General features: G+C 40.9%; 1 protein-coding gene across 2 annotated transcripts in view; it reads left to right on the forward strand.

Annotated features, from left to right (window-relative positions):
- Positions 1-19,217, forward strand: part of LOC121954516 (B-cell lymphoma/leukemia 11A-like) — a 65,191-nt gene extending 45,974 nt beyond the window's left edge. For both annotated transcript variants that reach the window (XM_042502062.1, XM_042502063.1), the window contains exon 3: positions 13,887-19,217. In XM_042502062.1, the coding sequence (XP_042357996.1) occupies positions 13,887-16,135 (2,249 nt within the window). In that variant the 3' untranslated portion in view covers positions 16,136-19,217. The remainder of the gene's footprint in view (positions 1-13,886) is intronic.
- The last annotated feature ends 860 nt before the right edge of the window (positions 19,218-20,077 follow it).

Genomic DNA, 20,077 nt, shown 5'->3' on the forward strand with positions numbered 1-20,077 from the left:
TTAATATTATGGGGGTTCTGGTGTAGCCAGAATGTGTAAACAGAAATCTGCATATGAATGCAAAAACTATTAAAAAGCAAAACTGTCATATGATAACTGAAGAGTTCCAAAATTAATATCGGCCAATGCGTTCCTTTTACTATTCTTATGGACTGTTTACCTTTATACAACTGAGGCCCACTCAAACGTGATAGGTCAAGACTACTTGGACTACAAACGTACCTACAAATGGAAATCAGAATGCTTCCAATAATAACATTTTGCCCCTGTTGTGTACACGTTCTGAATATTATATAATAGACAAAATCTTTGCCAGAAGACGTTATGTTTTTTTTCTGCCAGAGCCCTGTGGCGCCAACACATTGACTTGATTGAAATGAACGAGGGGGTAACATTTTTGTCATGCGTTGCCAATGTCTGTCTGAACGCTGCTTTGACAAAGTTATCTCCAGCACATATGCTTACCAGCACGCACTTAACTTTATCTTCAGGAAATTCTTCAGGATTTTTTTGTTCCAAAAATAAACCTTTTATCAAGGGGAAGACCTGAACAATTTTTAATGCATTTAAAGCAAATGATACAGCTTGTTATCTAGTTTGTAAACTGTCAGTTTGATAAAAGATGTTATCAATCAAATGGCTGCATGACAGCAATGTCAAAACCAATCTGAAGGGACCACATACAATCTGATCTAGGGTCACCAATCTGCAACAGATTAGGAGTGAAAAGAAACTGTATGGATTCTGGGTTTCAAGTCCACAAGCTGAGTCAGTCAGTATTGTGTGTGTGTAAGTGTGTGTCATGACCAAGTTTCCTCTTTCAAACCCCATTCTCTCTCTCTCTCTGTCTGTCTCTCTCTCTGCTCGCATAAGTGTTGTAATTTGGATGCTCTGTAATTTCACCATGGTGGTTTAGGGTTAAGTGGAGGCTGTCCCCGCCATCACGAGCACCGGTCTTCCAAATGGACACACACACGCGCTCACACACACATACACACACACCGGATCATTGCAACAGTGCGCTTGGATGCTTCTACAAAGGCTGGTCCATTTAATTACATTTATAAACACAGTTTAAGGGCCCTGGCTGTGTCATTAGAACAGACTTTACGAGATACATTACTGTGTGTGTGTGTGTGTGTGTGTGTGTGTGTGTGTGTGAGGGACTGTGCGTCTATGTGTGTGTGTGTGTGTGACAAAGAGGAGGAAAAGGAAACTTTGTCACATGGGAGCTATAATGGGTGGTTGGATGGACGCACACACACACACTCACAAGTAGATTACTTGTGAGAGAGTTGCAGATAGCACAGTCTGTAGCCCAGCAGGGGTTCCAAACACAGAGACAGAAGGTATTGATATATCCCCCGACACACACACACACACACACACACACACACACACAGGGACAGACGGTATTGATATTTTTGCTCATCAGCCCAGAGTGGCTGTTCAGCAGGACCACACAGATACACACATCGTCGCGCACATCCATGCACACACAGCATGTAATCAGACTGGCTCAATAATCCATTGTTGTTTTTGGTAATTCAAATGCGTTCATAGTTTTTCTTCCATAAAAAAAAAAAATAAAAAAATACCAGATCATTATTGTCAGGCCTGGAGGCTTCTTTTTTTTGCAAAAGACGAGAGCTATTTTAAGTTCAACTAATATGAGTGTTTACAAGTGACAGTTTTTTGACTTTTTACCTTGGAAGTCAATATCTACGAATCAGCCGACTTTAAAGTGGAAAAAGCTTTCTTGCAAAGACGAATAGGTGTTTTCAGGTATCCATAATTTCTGCCTTTACTTTGCTGAACTTTATTAACACAAAAAAACTCCACTCCAGTTCTTGTATAAAGCATGTGAAGACATTCTCAGATACAAGAGGGCCTTACAGTTTCAAATCAGTATGTTTACATGCATGCTAATTTAATTAAGCTTTTCTTGTTACATTCCTGCTACGCAGGCCCTTAGGATTTTGATAGAGACCTTTGGTTGAAAACTATCTGGCTTTAACTTACATTTCGGTGTATAGTTGTTGCGTCATGTTTTCTGTTTTATTTTGTTATATTCTCCTTATGTGTCATTTTATTGCAGCTTTGCAGTGGGCTTTCATGTGTAAATATTACCCTTGATGTGTCCTTCTGGGTCAGTTATTGATGGTACGGGAGGCCGCTACCGTGAGGTTAACAAGTGCACATGGTGGGATTCATGTGGTTATGTTTAGGCAACAACAGGACATGGCAACCAATGCTTAGTCGTCAACAAATGCACATGCTACCAGAGATGGTAGAGAAGGCACATAGGTAGGTGTAGAAAAAAACATCACATTCATATGGAAAGCAAACACCGGACTCCTGCATCATAGTCCAGGTTTGTTTGACCAATCCACCTCCCCTCTCGCCCTCCCTATATGTGTCCTTGCACGCCTTACATTACTTGTCACTGGCAGCATTTCAACATGATGCCATCCTGACATGTTTCATACGCACATGACACCCATGCATGTTTTTATTGAGCAGATTTGGTGGGTGCTGTTCAGTTGTCTGATGGCGTAAAATGACATAGCGACCGGTTCTGGCTGGCCACATACTCACCTAATGCTGTCCAGCTGATGCAAAAGTCGCCTTTTGGTGTTACACTCTTACACCAAAAGCATTGACAAAGCGTTATTTAAGGAGTTTGGAATGAGAACAGGTTGACCATATCCTAGGTTTTCAGTTTTTTTCTTGTTTCATATATTCATTTATGTCTTATCTGTTTCATGTTTTATTTTGTAAATTCACTCCATGTGTCATGTCTGCTTTTACTTCCTGTCTTTGTTTGTTTTGCCACCTTTGTTGTTCTCTGCCTCGCTGTGATTAGTTTCACCTGTCCCTCACTAGTCCTACACTCTCCCTTGTGTTTCCCTGTGTCCTTAGTTCTTCCCGCCTTTGTCTGTTCACTCCTGCTTTCTGTCACACTTGTCTTACATCAATCTCATGAGTCCTTCTTGCAACCTTAGTTTCTCCCAGCCAATCAGCTCCCTGCCTGGTCTTCTCCATGATCACCTTATTCCCCTCACCTGAGCTTCTTCGCCCTTTTTCTCCACCTGAACCTCATCCTCTCATCAGTCTAGTTTGGATTTAAGTCCTGGTTTTCAATTCAGTCTTTGTTGGATCTGTTTCTTTGTTCTGATCTGTTTGAGTTGTCTGCACTCTCCTGCGTTTGTATCCACCTGCTCTGCATTACATGACATTTGTTTGGTGCAGAAACTTTGATAAGCTCTTATCCGGTTTTTGATCAACCCAACTACTGGAATACCCTTACAGATACACCTCATTTAACATATTTGCACAGGACTGGCTTTGATTAAAGTTGCAAAGCAGTCGTTGATGATAATTAAGCATGATGTTTCAAAAGTAAAAGTGGAAACTTACACTGGCATTTCAGATGAAAAATTAACTCTCATCTTTCATCACAATGAGTGATGAGGTGAAGCTAGAGAGGTAAATGGAGTCAGTGAAACAGGATATTCTAAAAACCAGATCATAACCAGGATATGAGCATGCAGGAAACAGTGGCAAAGAGTTGCTCAGATGTTGAAGAGTGGAAACAAATGCTTGACAGAGGCAAATAATCACATCATTTATTCATGCAAACAGGGAAATGTTTCATGCAAATATCATATCTTAAATTTGATCAAAACAAAACTTCCAGTGAGGTTACCAGTGCACATAAACCTTATCAGTGATTCTTTCTAGGTGAATACAGTAACCCTCTGATTGCTATGATAGTACATATAACATAAAAACCTCTTATTGCCCATTGTGTGACAGAGGGGTCCACTGTATGAAGTGTTGTCTGATAATGTTTAAAGGAATGATTTTACCTGTTCTGAATGGCCATGCTGAAAGGCGGATTGAAAATCTTGCTCTCACAGCCTTGCTTCATCACATTGCCTTCCTGATCTCTCTCCAAGAACTCTGTTTTTGAGTGTCTTTGTTGTCTTGAATTGTACAATACTGGTGCACACTTTTGGACAGTCTCTCCTTGAAAGCATTCTTGGTGTTGTTCTGGGTTTTACACAGGGAAAGTGTTGGAAATCGTTGTGTAAAGAATGAGAGTTTGAAAGAGAAGTTTAATCCTGTCACACCACCAGGCCACTGTGTAAAAGAGGCATGCTTGTTGGATTTCTGCCTCTAGTAGAACCCAGTCACCAGAAAAACTGCTGGCATTGTATGTTTCTGCAAACCATGGATATGTTACGTTTGTACATTGATACGTTAAAACCTTTTTAAAAACATGTGGTTCGGCTTAGGGAACTTTTGCGTTGTAATGGTTTTGGCATGAAAGGTTAAACTTTTGTTGCAATTTCGGCCTTTTTTTACACAATAACAACATTTTGGGGGCCTCTGTCATTGTGTAAACTTGCAATGCTCGGATCCTGTGAGAACGATGACATCACTGCCGCACTTTGTGTACGTGCATGATGTTCTTCTATGGTGTGTCATTACAAAATTACACTGCCAACTACTGGCCTAGCAAGCATACTACAGTGTTTTCGGTTGTTTTTTCAGATCTGTGTACACGATAATCATTCTCACAATGTTATCATATGAGCGCAATTTTCTTTTTTTAACACAAAGGAAAGACTTTTCTGTTTTCAGTAGGGCCATTGTCATCTATATAGCCTTAGGCACAAAAACAGCTTGGTTCTGGTGAGGAAAAGATCATGTTTTGGCTTTAATTACCTGCTTTTCAGGGACACAATCCTGACAGCAAAAGCAGAAATGTCTCTACAAAAACGACCGCCTGTCGTGCCTAAAAAGTTGCTAGAAACCCCGTGATGAGTTACAACACAACCCTCACATTTGGTACTTAAAAAGTCACTGGAAACCAAGCAATGACTCCTTGAATCACAACCAGTTTTATTGTGTGTTCGAGCAGTGGTCTGCAGGTTGGCAGGCGTCTTGCCATTCCCCATCCTATCTACCTCTAGATGACAAAGCCATCTCATATGCCAATTTAAACATTGATTTGATATATATATGAGCAGTACAAATGTATCATATTTGTGGTTTGCAGAAATGTACAAAACCAACATTTTCTACTGCCAACTTGGCTGCTCTATTTAAATCACCAAGAATGTTGTAAAAGGTCTAAGGCCTCTCTGGCCAGCAGAAACCTACATCACCAAACCTTTATCGGGATGCAGAAATGAATCACATTCATTGTTCAAAGAAGTCTTTCCGTCTTGAGGAAAGGTCTACATACAGTTCAGAATGCCGAACGACTGCAGGACAAGGAATACTGATCTCTTATTCATATATTGTAAAGTAGTTTCATTGGTTCGGCCACCCCCTTCTATGATTACACAACCATTCTTTGCATCTGGATTGTCATACTTTTCTTGTACCAGCATGGTTTGAGGAAGTTGCTTTGATCTAGCCGGCAACTCGTTGCCAGTAATAGAGGCTGATTCTTTCCAAGCAGAGCACCGCCTTTTTGAGCAATTGCAGTCATGTTGTTATACGCCTGCATCGCTCCCTTCAGTGAGCGGACAGGACACCAGCTGCCACTGTTTGCATTCCAATTGCTGGCTGTCCAGTTAGCAGGAAAGCTTGAGCATAGCGGGAAAAATAATTGGGGTAGAGGAGACGAGTACAGATCCCTTCTCTCTGGACTGCACTGGAAGTTGTGGTGGAATTTAGCCCAGTACATTGGTATGACAGTTTAAGATGCCAAAATAGCAATTACAGGAATTTTGTGACAATTTAATAGGATGCAAGTCAAGCAAGCAACAATGTTCCTATTCTTGTCCTAGATGTCATAACAGCGCTGTTTTTTGAACTTGACCACCATGCGTTTTTGAGTTTAACCAACAGGGTTTTGAAATGGTTTCATATATATGCCCAAGGGTCATTGAATTCCCTCAGCTTCGACAAGAACATGCAGTTCTGAAATTAAAACATGAAAAGAGCCATAATTAGGGCAACACGATTTTCACATGACAGCAATGTTATGGCAAAGTGCTTTTGGGCAGTATAACTGACTGTTGGGATTGAAGCAGAAAGCCACAACTGTTGCACTTTAGTGGGTGATGATGGAGGGAGCACGGAGGGAGGGAGGGAGGCTGGGAGGCTGGGTTATGACAATGGAGTCGATAATGTCCATGTCCTGCAGACAGCATTTGTAAATCGTTGTCACTGGTATGGTTGGCTCCCGGACTCATGAAAGAGTTATTTTATTTAAGTAGGGCAGTGTATCAGTTACAGTGCAAATGTGTTATGGGAGTCATGACATATGAGAAGGCTATCTGAGTGTTGATCACTGAGCTCTTACATTTGCCACTGAATATAAATATGGATATGAAAGAGGGAGAGGAAGGGTGAGAGTGAAACAGACATGAACAGAAGTCATTATCACTCATTGACTATATGTATATTATTTCACCCATTTTTTTCCACCCATTTCATAATTATTGTCAAGTGCGATCATTTGATTATCACCTGTATCACATTCTGTTAACTCCTGATAATTTGCCATATTTTAAGGAATACTACAACCATTTAGGTTGTATTTTATGCTGTTTTAGGATAGGAGTGTAAAGAAAAAAACATTGCATTTACAACTATCTAGTAATCTGCAGTGAAATTAACACTGCTAACTCACACTGCTGGATTTTTCTATAGGCAACGGTGGCTGCCTTGCAAATAAAATAAAATAAAATAAAAAAAATTAAATTAAATTTCAACAAAATAAAAAAGAAAACGAGAAATAAAAAAATCCACAAATTAATAAATTAAATAAAAAGGAAAATAAAATCCAGGATGCATAAGCCATCATGGGCATAGTATTAAAACTAAGAAAAAAAGAATTAAATAAAATTATTTAATTAATTAAATTTCAAATCTGCGTAAAAACTTTTTTGCATTTGTTTTGATTTCTCATTTGCTCCTTTTCTTTTTTTTTTATAAAGACAATAAATATGAAATATACATATTCTTAGGGGGCATGGGGCACTGAATTTTCTAGGTCTGGTTCTGCTGTCTCAAATATGCTATGAAATGAAGTCAATATTACTTATTTTTAGTCCAATTTTTGTTAAATTGTCATATTTTTAAGAAGCATTACAACAATTTGAAAGGAATGTCATGGGTTTTTGGCTGCATGTGTTAGGAATGAAGGCATTGCATTTTTACTTTCTACTGACTACTTTAAATGTAAAAATGTCAAAAATTCTTCTTTTTTTGTCATAAAATGTGCACCAGAAAGATTCTGTTATTCCTAATCAAATGCATTCAATTATTATTACGCATGTGCACTTTAATAAAAGACTAAAATTCAAGTGAAAAGTCCAGGTATCCCTTTAAGATAAAGCGGGGGGGGGGGGGGGGGGGGGGGGGGGGGGGGGCCCAGATGTAAATACAAGCAGCAGATCCTGAAAGCCTGAGGCTCAGACAGAAATCCCAAATTGTATTAAGGGACATTGTCCCTCACTCCCTGTATGCGTACATAATCCTGTTTCAGGGATGTTCCATTACCTCAATTACTATCATCTCACCTAGAGGTGGACCCAGCCAAGGACACCATCGGAGAGGCACCGAAGGGTGGAAAGAGAGGGGGAGAGGATGGAGAAGATGGGGAGGGAGGACTGTAACGGAGATGGTCCTACATAGCACAAAGAAAGTAAGAGATGGAAGACAGGAAGACAGAGAGAGGAGGATAGAAGGAAGGAAGTGATAGAGAGAAATTAACACAAGGAATGGCCAATAAAATGAGAACAAATTGAGACTATAGTAGTGGATAAAATCGTATAAGGCCAATAAGATAGTGGTAGGTCTGTCCGAGCTGGTAGCCAAGCCCTGGCATTCATTTTTTGTTTCCCAGCTGGCCGGAGAAGGATGCAATGGTGGAAATCCAGCTAATTTACAGGACAGAATGACTGGCTGAAGAACAGACCATTATGCAGGCTGACGTTACGAGGTGGCTTCATTAAAGAGAATTTATTTCATGTAAATGTGTGGCTGGCCTTATGTGCTGCTTTCCTAAATGTGCACTCCTAAGTGTTCGGTAAAACCACAACAGGCCCAAAATATCGATCAAATTTTGCTTTTCTAGAGTATGGGCAGATGTATGTTCGTATGTTCATGGATGTGAGCACTTTGACGAAATTTATGTGGTGCAGACATTTGGACCCTGTATAGTCATGTGTGCTCACAACAGAAAACAATTTGCCTCAAGTACCTCACTCTGCTTCCACCATATAAGAACCTTTTTAGATTATGTGAAGAAGAGAGGATCTTTTTTTAAAAAAAGTACCTTTTGCAGTGTACCATTTTACCTAGTTGTGCTATTGTGAGCATCATAAATTGAGCAACTTCTCTTGTACTGTAGTTGCTGTTTGTAGAGAATAACACTTATTACCGTGACAAGCATTAGAACACAGGAGACATTTGAAATGATAAAGTCAAGAATATGTAGAAGGGAAAACTGTTCACTAAAGAAAAAATCATATATGCTGTAAAATGATTAAAGTTTTTGGTTAAAGTAAGTGTGTAAGATTTAGGGGGATTTAGTATCAACCAGCTGAAACTTCTCCCAGTTTGAATCTCTTCAGTGTTCATCATTATGAAGATTTTAACCAGGAGCTGAGTAATCTGCAGAGGTCTCTTTGTCTCCATAACCTCATAATTCTAAGGTGGCGGTATGGCTATTGATACAATTTGATGCATTTAAAAGTGTGCTTGATGCTTCCGGAGCATTTTGGCCTCAACAAACGCCCGATACAGTGTGTGTTGTCGCTTTGCACTGGCTGTATTTCAGCTCCATTGACGGCCATTGGATCAGAGCACTACACTTCCCTTCTGAGAGGGATGGAGAGAGCCAGGGGAAGTTGCTGCACACACACACACATGCACTCTCTCCCTGTCCCCCTCACACACACACACACACACACACACACACACAGAAAGGTGTCGTGAAACATGAGCCTGCACTGCCTTGCTGCCTCCCTCTCCCATCTCGCTCCACATAAGTGTCCAGGCAATGCCCTTGGCTTAATAGGGCTTAATGCCTGTGCTTGTCACTGTAGCATGGCTGGTATTGAGTGGTAGGACATTTCTGGAACTGTGCGTGTGTGTGTTCTCCAGAGTCTCACTAGTGTCTGTATGGCTCTGACATTTACCCCAGGTAAAGAAGCGGATGCTATTATTTACCCCCATCCTCCCTCCTTCCTCTTCTCTTCCTCAGTTCCCCCTCTTAACATTCCTGCTGTATCCAAACTCCGAAAGTTTGCGGCAGGTATTTGTCACCTCTATCTAAACTTAAACCAGAGGGATTACTTCTCCTATCTCATCTCTCTCTTCCCCCTTTCTCTGACTCTATCTATCTTCATCTACCGTTCTCCATTCCGCTTTCTCACTTCATTTTTCTACCTCCCAGTGGTGGAGAGTTTGCCTAATGAAGTGGCTGATGGGAGTATATTACAGAGAGACAGAGTGGAGCGGTCGCCTACTCTAAAATCCATTAACCTTACAGTTTCAATCAGTGTGCAGACAAGTCTGAGCTACGAGTCAAAAAGGAGCGTATTAGCTCGAGAGTTACACTATTGTGCCTTGCACTTGTTTTTCCTCAATATTTTGCCCACATCTTTGTCTGAAAATATGGCCCTTCTTTTTTTCTTAGTTATAATTGTGCTGTCAGCCTCTAACGATGCAAAACAAGCCTTGTTTTTGTCAACTGATAGTATTCTCTGGGGTGAAGCTGTTGTAGTTGAATTGGGGATGAAACAAAAAAAATCTTGGCCCTGTGCATATGCAGCATCAATCGGCAGGCTTTCAATACGTCCATTGTCACACATGCATTAATAACCGAGTCACTTTCACATTTATAGGACTTGATTTCAAGAGAGGTTTTTTTGGCTGCAGAGTCAGCACAATCACACATTTGGAGACAAACTGTTCTTTCATTTGTATATGCAGACACTGAGCATATGACCTCCACTTATTATTACCTCCTGTCATTTGAATCATTCCAGATGTGACCAGTTAAGCCATAGAGTTGATCCTTTGTGTATATAATAATACAATAATTAACTATTTGCCGACTGAGAGAAGGCTTTCAGGGTGGCTGTGATACCTTCCCCTTTTTACAGTTATATTGTGAATCTAGAGTGACTGTAATTTTGACTGTGAATAGGCACTTATATGATGTACTGCATCACTTTAGAAAGCCCCTTTAACTAGAGTACAACAATGACAATTTCCTCAATAAAACTGTGTAATTACATACAAGAGCATACTTTTTTAATAAATGGTGTTTAACGCAAAAAATGAATATAAAAATTACAATTCAATAATACAGACCCTGTTGAAGCTTCCTCAAGACCTGATTTAACAAAGTTCAAGGGTCCATCAAGTTCATCATGTCCATCCCCTTCTCAGAGGGTTAGAGGAGCCTGTTCCATTGATAGCAAGTCCATAAAATCCTCACACCAGCTCTCCATGCAGAAACAGTTTGATTTACATTGTTTCCAATACATTAAAAATTATTTGCTTAACTAATAGGAAGACCAGTACTATCATACTAACTATGTATCATTTTTGTTAACCATTTTCATACCTGGTATAAAAGTTACTGGACAAGGTCTGATATCCATACTTAAGAAACATGAAAAGTTATTGGTAATATTTGACAATGCAAGTGCATCAGCATACCATTTAATCACACAGCCATGCCAGCACAATTCGGATAAAGTATTCTTATTATTCTTCAGTGTGCTGCGGCCCTGTGTATTATCTTTATTTGCAAAATCTTTTATCTAACACATTTTCATATTTAGTACTATTTCTAAGTGCTTTGTTTCATTGTGTTGTAGTTACATACCCATGTCACGTTCCTGCTGTAATGTAGCTTGGAAGTTGCTGTTTGAGGAAGCAGAATTCATCCAAATAAATGTATATTTACAAGACTGCAGATATGGATGGCCTAAGAGAGATTTTTTTTTTCTCCCAGAAATGTGACTGCTTCATTTAAAACAAAAAAAAAAAAAAAAAAAAAGCAGATCCACACCACATATCAGGTCAATAAAGGAAAAGGCCGCCCCCATGCTGGATAAATGATATTATATTATATTACATATTCCCATATGAAATGTAATATGTGCAGAAAGGATAACCCATCTAATGATTCAACTGAATTGGAAAAAGTGCAGTTTTATTGCCAATATTATCAGTGTCTGGGATTAAAGTGGTTTAAAAAGGGGGAAAAAAATATGAATAAATAAATGAAGCCTCCCTGGTCCTGATAATGCAAATGATATGCACAGGTTAGATCCGATGCAGGTGGCCACAATTAGTGGTAATTTGTGCCGATTTTAATGATCCATAATTTAGCTTCCTTTCCAAACCGTTGGTCATGTGGGATGAGTGTGTGTGTGTGTGTGTGTGTGTGTGTGTGCGTGTGTGTGCGTGTGCTGAGAGTGAGACGAAAGAGATGGTCAGAAAAAAGGAGTAGAAAATGAAGATTTGAAGAATCTTCCACATAGTGAAATGCATAGCTGGACAGGACCTCCGTCTCCATACATTTATGTAGTTGAAGTAAAGACACGTCAATAAAATCTTTGGCGGTAAAATCACATATTTGTCAATTTAAATGTGTTGTAAAAGTACATATGTAAAAGTGTTTATGTACTTTATACAGTCCTATAGTATGGCAGACATTTTTATTTTAAATACACGCACTCTCAAAAGCACATACACAAATGCTTCCTTTGCAGATGTGTTAAATCATTGTTTTTTGTTTTTTTTTTTACCACAACCTCTTTGACTCTCTCTTTCTGGCTATTAGAGGTAAATTGCAGTGTGCAGATGTATAAAAGCCTCCATGTAAACCATGACATCCTTTTAGTATCACTGCTAATTTGTCGTATTCATTCTGCCAGTAATTAGCAAGCGATTCATGCTATTTATTTATTTATTTATTTATTTTTTTACAACCCACCTTACCTGTTTACATATTAATGGGATGTTTTGTAAGTTATTGTTTATAACGCATTGCGGCGAAATAGCTTTTTACCCTCCCAAAAAAATCATCTCAGATAATTAGCATCAATATCACGACCCCTGGAATGACACCTGTTTATTTATTCTGATTTTGGAATAATATTGCTGCAACTTTTGACACTGCTAGATGTTGATATAATTGTGGGGGTTGTTATCCCATCAATGATTGTATTTCTACCCACACCTGTGAGGGAAAATATCAGCTTTAATCAGAATTTGAAATGTGGCATGAAGGATTTTAAATATTTAGATTTTTTTCAACAAACTTGATATAGTTTGATAGTTTGGGAAAAATTTTTTGGTAGTCTTAAATGGATTAAGATTAGAGTTAGGGTTATTGGCTTTGTTTTTGCTTTTTCTCAGCTCTTGTTTCAATCCTTTCTGCAGCTTTTTGCCTAAATATGTAACAAGCATGCTGTAAAGTCTTAAATTTCAACCTCATTTCATTTTTATTGTTAATGACGAAACCCAAAATGTGACAAAAATGTCTAACATTATTTTCAAGTATGTTTCTCTATAATTGTTTTTGTATCCATTTGTGTCCTCATGTATGGATGTGTATCTCTGCTTGTTCACTTTGTCAAGTACACCCACATTGCACTGTGCTTAATAGCAAAATGCTCCGCATGGCAAGCGACGGGGGTTTGTCTGTCATCTAATCTTGTAAACGAGCTGATGGCCGTCCGTTTGGTCCCCCTAATGAGATTACACATGCACTGCGGGTCCCACCACAGGTCATCATCGCCGAGGCCATTCAAAGGCAATTATTGTTTTAAATGTTCCTCTCGTCACCGTCTCAAAATGACTCAGCATGCTTGAGTGAGGAGAGAAGCTCTGAGGGGGTTATTTTTCCTCTCCGGTCGGAGCCAAAATGTTTTTACACTCCTACTGTTTTACTTTCCTCGGGTGGATGGTGTGCCCTGTTCTGTCTTTGTGAATGGGGAGTGTGTGTATGTGCTTTTGTGGAGTGATCTACGTTGGTAGGAGTATGAACACTGCAAAAGAATACGACTAGAATAAAGTTTGCATGAATAAATGTGCATACAAATGATTTTTATTCTTTTGTGCAAAAAAAGAAATGATTTCAGAGTTACTGATTGGGTTATACCATAAAATAATAAATCACCAACCTTTTCTCAGCTATATTACTGTAGAAAAAAATATATTTTTCAGGGTATTTTAAGCATATTTTTAGGCTTTTATGCTGTTGCTGCAGAACTGTGGAAGCGGTAATTTAAAGGGCTAAAGGATTCTGTTGCCTCTCCTGCATGTGAGTGTGTGTTTGTCAGCGGGCCTCTGTTTTGGTAGATCAGTGGGAAGTGGTAGTCCGCCGGGATAGCCCTGTTTCTTTGTTCTCCTGCTGACAATGGAGGACTCACAGTCAGTCTAAAGGGAGAAATTATGTCCCAGAGCAGTCTGTGAGAAGAACAAATGCGCACACACACACACACACACACACACACACACACGCAAACTTCTCACATGCTACTCATGTGGGGCATGACCTCAATAACAGCTACTGTTGTATTTGCAAAGCCCTCAACACGATGTACCGACCACTTTAAAAGCTGTAACAGTTAGGCCTAAGGTTCAAATAAAAAAATTGGATCAGCCAACTTGAAAAGAGTTGTCCTTCATGGATTTTTTTTATTTACAGCTGTGTGAACTCCAAAATTAACAGCGCTGCAGCATGTAAAAAACTAAAACTGAAATATGCAATGTATTACAGCTGAACAGATTTCGAAATTGACTTGTTCATACAGTAATGCCTCATGTTAAAGATGTTTAATTGATTTTTAATTCCCTCTTACCCAATTCTTTCTTCTCTGTCACAACAGGTAAAGAGGAGCCGACCACCTACACCTGCACTACATGTAAGCAGTCATACGGCAGCGCCTGGTTCCTGCTACAGCATGCCCAGAACACCCACGGCTTCCGTATCTATCTGGAAAGTGAACACGGCAGCCCTCTCACCCCACGCATGGGTGGGCCATCCTCCCTGGGTGGGGGCGCAGATTGCCCTTCTCAGCCTCCTCTTCACGGCCTCCATCTGCCTCCTGATGCCAGCCCCTTCAACCTTCTCCGCATTCCTGGCTCGGGCTCAGGTGGAAGGGACAGCGTCGGAGTTGGGGGTGGAGTCGGTGCCGTTGGCGCTGCTGGTGGGGGCCATCATCAGCGTTTTCCTCCCACGCCACCCCTCTTCAGCCCCCCTCCAAGGAACCACCTGGACCCCCAACACCTGAGCCCAGAGGAGCTGGCGCTGGCAGCCCACCACCCGAGTGCCTTTGACAGGGTGCTGCGCCTCAATCCCCCTCTGCCCCTGGACCCGCCTCCGACAATGGACTTCTCGCGGCGGCTAAGGGAGCTGGCAGGCAACACCTCAGGGTCCACTCCCCCGCTATCCCCCAGCCGGCCCAGCCCCATGCAGCGCTTGCTCCAGCCATTCCAGACAGGAGGTGGAAGTGGAAGCGGAGGAGGTGCAGGGGGCAGCAAACCTCCATATCTTGCCACCCCACCCCCTCTTCCAGGCTCCATGCAGTCACCTGTGGGTTCTCAGACCACTCCTACTACCCCTCTCCCCTCAGCAGGGGCAACTCCTTCCTCCACGACCCCCTTGAAATCAAAGTGTTGTGAATTCTGCGGCAAGGCCTTCAAGTTTCAGAGTAATCTAATAGTGCACAGGCGCAGCCACACAGGAGAGAAGCCGTACAAATGTCACCTGTGTGATCATGCTTGTACACAGGCTAGCAAACTGAAACGCCACATGAAGACACACATGCACAAATCGTCCTCGCCAAACACGGGCAAGTCAGAAGATGGTCTCTCAACAGCATCCTCTCCGGAGCCTGGCACCAGCGAGCACCTTGGCAGTGCAAGCAATGCCCTCAAGTCAGTGGTGGCCAAGCTTAAAAGTGAAAATAACCGCATGCTGCGTGAGAATGGGGAGGAGGAGGAGGAGGAAGAGGAGGAAGAAGAAGAGGAAGAGGAGGAGGAAGAAGATGAGGAGGAAGAGGAAGAGGAAGGAGAGGAGGAAGAAGAGCAGAATGGAGAGAGGGCAGCCAGAAGAAACAACAATAGCTATCACTTTGGGCTGAATCTTGAAGCAGGACGTCAGCATGAAAACAATGGTGGTATCGGAAGTCGATTGGGAGGAGTCGCTGATGAGGGGTCTATCCCTCGCTCACTCCCCGAGGTGATGCAGGGAATGGGCCTGGCTGCTAGCATGCATCACTTCAGCGAAGCCCTCAATGCACATAAACGAAATGCCATGGCCCAGGAGAACCACCTGCACCACCACCTCAACCGGGACCATCACCACAATCGCGAGATGTGTGATGGAGACTCGGTGTTGGAGACAGATCGTGGGGAGGAGGGCTCTGTCTCGACAGTCAATGGGCGGGGAGCATCCCCTAATGAATCTGCCTCTGTAGGCCTCTCTAAAAAACTGCTTCTGGGAAGCCCAAGTCCGCTCAGTCCTTTCTCCAAACGCATCAAGCTGGAAAAGGAATTTGACCTGCCCACTCCCACAATCCCTAACACGGAGAACGTCTACTCCCAGTGGCTGGCTGGTTATGCCGCCTCCCGACAACTCAAGGACCCTTTTCTGAACTTTGGGGATTCCAGACAATCGCCCTTCGCCTCTTCATCCGAGCATTCTTCAGAGAATGGTAGTCTGCGTTTCTCGACTCCTCCTGGGGAACTGGACGGCGGGATGTCGGGCCGCAGTGGTACAGGCAGTGGGGGCAGCACACCACACCTTGGGGGTCCTGGGCGGCCCAACTCCAAGGACGGCCGCAGGAGTGATACTTGTGAATATTGTGGCAAGGTGTTCAAGAACTGCAGTAACCTGACTGTGCACCGGCGCAGCCACACAGGGGAGAGACCATACAAGTGTGAGCTGTGCAATTATGCTTGTGCCCAGAGCTCCAAACTTACTCGCCACATGAAGACCCACGGTCAGGTGGGCAAAGACGTGTACAAGTGTGAAATTTGTCAGATGCCCTTCAGTGTCTACAGCACCTTGGAGAAACACATGAAAAAATGGCACAGTGACCGTCCTTTGAGTACCGAAATAAAGTCAGAGTAGAAGGCCGAACTATGGGACCTTTTCCCCCGCAGCTATGTCCGCCATTAGTCCCCTGTTTATTCCCAGCCCCTTGTAGATTTGCCCCAACCCTAACACTCCACTTCCGCCAGTCTGGTGGAAGCTTAAGACCATGTGCTCTGCACCAGCACACCCCGTTTCCATTACCCATTGAATGCATGATCTGTATCGGGGCAATACTCTTGCATTGACGCAAAACTTCGAGCCTTTCTCTTGTGCAATAATTTACATGTTGTGTACTATTTTCTTTTTTGAGTTTTCCTTTTCCATTTTTAAGAATTAGTCAGCATGCATAGTATGTTTTTGCTAATCAAAAAAAAAAAAGAAAAAAGAAAAGAACTTGTCCCTGGTTGGTTAGATGTTGAGTAAATGTGTTGCTGTTTTTCTCTTGTTCTGTTTTTTTCTTTTTATTCTTCAAAAAGAGAAAAGACAAGAAAGATACATCCATGCTGCATACATTCTGTAACACATATCATGTACAGCTTTGTTTTGTAACATGGAAAGTGAACAGTCTTTGACTTGACCCTCTTCTTACAACCCTGGAAATGCACTCATCCTGATCTTTCTAAAAGACGGCATGTTCACACAGGGTGTAAAAAAAAAAGCATGCATTGGCTTAACGACTAAACTGAAAGTAACAACAGCCTACAAATTTCTTTTAAAAAGACAAGGGTGTGCTAAGAATTCAATTTGTACTATCATTTGGTAGAATAAGAAAGAGTGCCTTTGATATCTCAAGACTGCATTGGCCATAATCTTATCTGGTATAAGTTTGGGGTCACATTAGATAAAGCTAAAAGGTTTAAGCCACCCAGGGAAGGTCCTTGCATCAAGCACCTGACTGCTCAAATGGACTGTGACAACTCATGATGAACGATCAGAGAGTTCTCGTTAATCATCATTTAGCTACCTATTACATGTTCAATAGGCTATCTTTAATGTGTGGATTTCATGGCAAGCATGGTACAAGCAGTATTGTGTATATCTGAATTATTTGTAGTTTTGTTTCTGGTAAGGAGGTACTTTTGAGATAAAGGTAATCTGTAATGTACAATCTTGAACTCGAGGGATACAGCGCATGGCTGAGGAGTGTCATGTGTCTGCGTTAGCACAAACCTACGACGCTGTTTCGATATGTCAGTGTGTGGAACAATGCATAAAGTAATATATGAACGTCAAGTGAGGCTAATCTTATTTGAGAGCATTGAAATAACTACAAGCTAGACAGACAGAAAGCTACACAGAACTGGAAGCTACGTACATATTACGGGGATAAGAGGCAATCTCTTTCACTTTACATTTCTGGTATCAAAACAGGGTCATTAACTATGAATTGCATAAAAAAGAAAGATTTGCAAAAAAGAATGATCTGTACTCCAGGGCTCTTGAAAAGAGTGAAATGCGATAATTTTAATCAGTATGCATAGGCTAATGCAGGGCACATTTCTTTGTTTGCTGTTGCTTTTCAACCCAAAAGGAGAGCTTTTTTTCCTTGTTGAGTTTCATTCAAGCTGTTCCTAGTATAGCACTTGTCACTCTGCCTGAGAGTAAGTACCGACATCTCTCTTGCATTTTCCCACACTGATGCAATGTTGGTACACGGGTTGAGTCTAAAAGCTACATTGTCATTTATAGAACATGAAGTGCACTGTTGCAGTTTTCCCAGTTTACAAGTTTATGCTGAAGGGGAAAAAGCTGTTGAAATGCTGTCAGATGATGAGGGTCCCATTGTTAAAAGCAGTAAAAGATGAGACACATAATCTGTTGCCAGCAACTCCACCCTCATGAACCTTGACCTTTGTACCCTTGCCGTTTCAGCTTTGACCATTTGTCAATTTGTTACCCCTAGAAACCCCAGTGCTTTGCCTGGGCTGAAAATTCACCTGTCGGCAAGGTCTGTAAATTAAAAGGTTTGATGAGTGTTACATACGTAACCAGTGTTCCCACATTGTCACAGAATGGACTAAGTTCACATTGGCCAGAGACCCACAAAACCTCTTTTTAAGGAACTGCATTGTAACTTTGTCTTCATCTTAAACCTGAATAATCTATAGACCTTGCTGGCAAAACAGACACTCAAATCTTGATGCTCACACTGCGAGAATCTGTTTTTGTATAAATCTTCCTTTAATTATAGATATGAAAATAAACGTTTTTGCAAATAACACTTCACTATCTTTTAGGGGAAACTGTATTTAAGTTTTGTTGTCGTTTCTCTTTTTCCTCAGCGTCTTGGTGGTGTTCAAGACTCCGATCACAGTATATATGACATGATAAAAAGAAAAAGACGAAAAAAAAACAAACAAAAAAAAAATCTGTGATGGTTTTGTATTTTATTTTGCCTTGGCTCTTCACAGCTCTTCAGGTTGAAATACAATTTGCATTGGGGAAAGGATTAAGATTATATATGAATATATAATAAAGAACTTAAAATATAGGAAAATGCACACTCATGTCGATTCCTATGCTTAAACACATTTATGGTCTACTTTTTCTGTATTTCTAGAATTGTATTTGAATTCAATGTTCACTTAGAGTAGGCACTATAGTATTTATATTGAGGCTCGTATTTTTAACTGTTGCTTGTTCTCTCTAAAGGTATTTACCATACCTTTTTTTGGTAGTGGAAAAAAAATCCCAAGCTGCCACGGTATATTTTTTTAATTTGGCAGGATAATATAGTGCGAATTATTTGTATGTTTAAAGAAATAAAAAGAAAAACCCCATAAAAAAGCAGCTAAAGTATGTGGCATTGGGAGGCGTCACGGGCCATCAGATGGCCGCCGCTCTGTTTCCTGTCCACAGAGGTGGTTGTACATATCTTCTTTGGTTTTTGGTTCGGACCTCCTTCCCCTCCCCCTCCCCACCCTGCTGCCATTCTTGTATGCAGTAATGCAAGCTGACGTCGGCCTGTTCTGTTGTGTGCTTCTGTCTCTCTCACCCCTCCCACCTGACTACATTCCAACATCTAGAAGAGAGGAAAAAAAAACGAAAAAAAAAACTTCATATGCAGTACATGGATTACGAAAAAAAAAGCGTCAAAATAAATACATTTAAAAAGAAATTAAATGTTTTGCAGTTTCTTTTCATTGCCAAATACTAAATGGTGCTTTATATTTAGATTGGGTATACTTTCATATGCAAAGCATATTTAAAAATGACCCGGGGGATGTGGAGAAGCCTGCTTGAGTTGAGACTTTTTTGTAAATGGCAATGCGGAATATTTTGTTATCAGCCTTTTCTATTCCTATTCTGAGAGCTGTTTGTTGTAACTTGAACTTGAACTTTATCTTTTACTATGGGAGTTACTATTTATTATTACCTATATGCTCTGTTTAAAACAGAGACATGGAATGGATCCTTATTTTTGGTTTCTTATTATTTTATTTTTTATTTTTGGTTATAATATAATTTTTTTTTCTTTTGTAATGGTGGCCCATGGTCATTGGACAAACCGAGCTCTTTCATTTTTTGTTGTACTTTTGGGGTCTCTGTTCAGTTGTATTGGGAAAACCACTGTCTGTGTTTTCTGGCAGATGTCTGCATAATCCTGTTCACACACCCATTTTGTCCCTTTATCGAAAAACAATTAATAAAAAAATGAAAGTATAACGGCACTTGTCGCTTATCTCCACTGTGTGTGTCAAGTTAAAATATGTGCATGAATGTTTGTGTGTACCCGCCCCCACCCCCCTTCCTGGAGCCTGTTGGTATCGACTACATGTTTCTATTGTAAATATTTATTTCTCATAAATCACTTCAAATTAAGTTTTCACCAGTCAGCAATTACAGATTGTCCCCTGCTCTTAACTAACAAACTTAACATAGTTCAACCCTCCTAAGAATATGTGTGTGTGTATGTGTGTAGTATGTGTGCATTGTAGGTGTTAGTAGTGACCTGTGCAGAATTCTTAACATGCTTTC

This window comes from Plectropomus leopardus, chromosome 15, assembly GCF_008729295.1.
Source record: "Plectropomus leopardus isolate mb chromosome 15, YSFRI_Pleo_2.0, whole genome shotgun sequence".
Classification (NCBI taxonomy): domain Eukaryota; kingdom Metazoa; phylum Chordata; class Actinopteri; order Perciformes; family Serranidae; genus Plectropomus; species Plectropomus leopardus.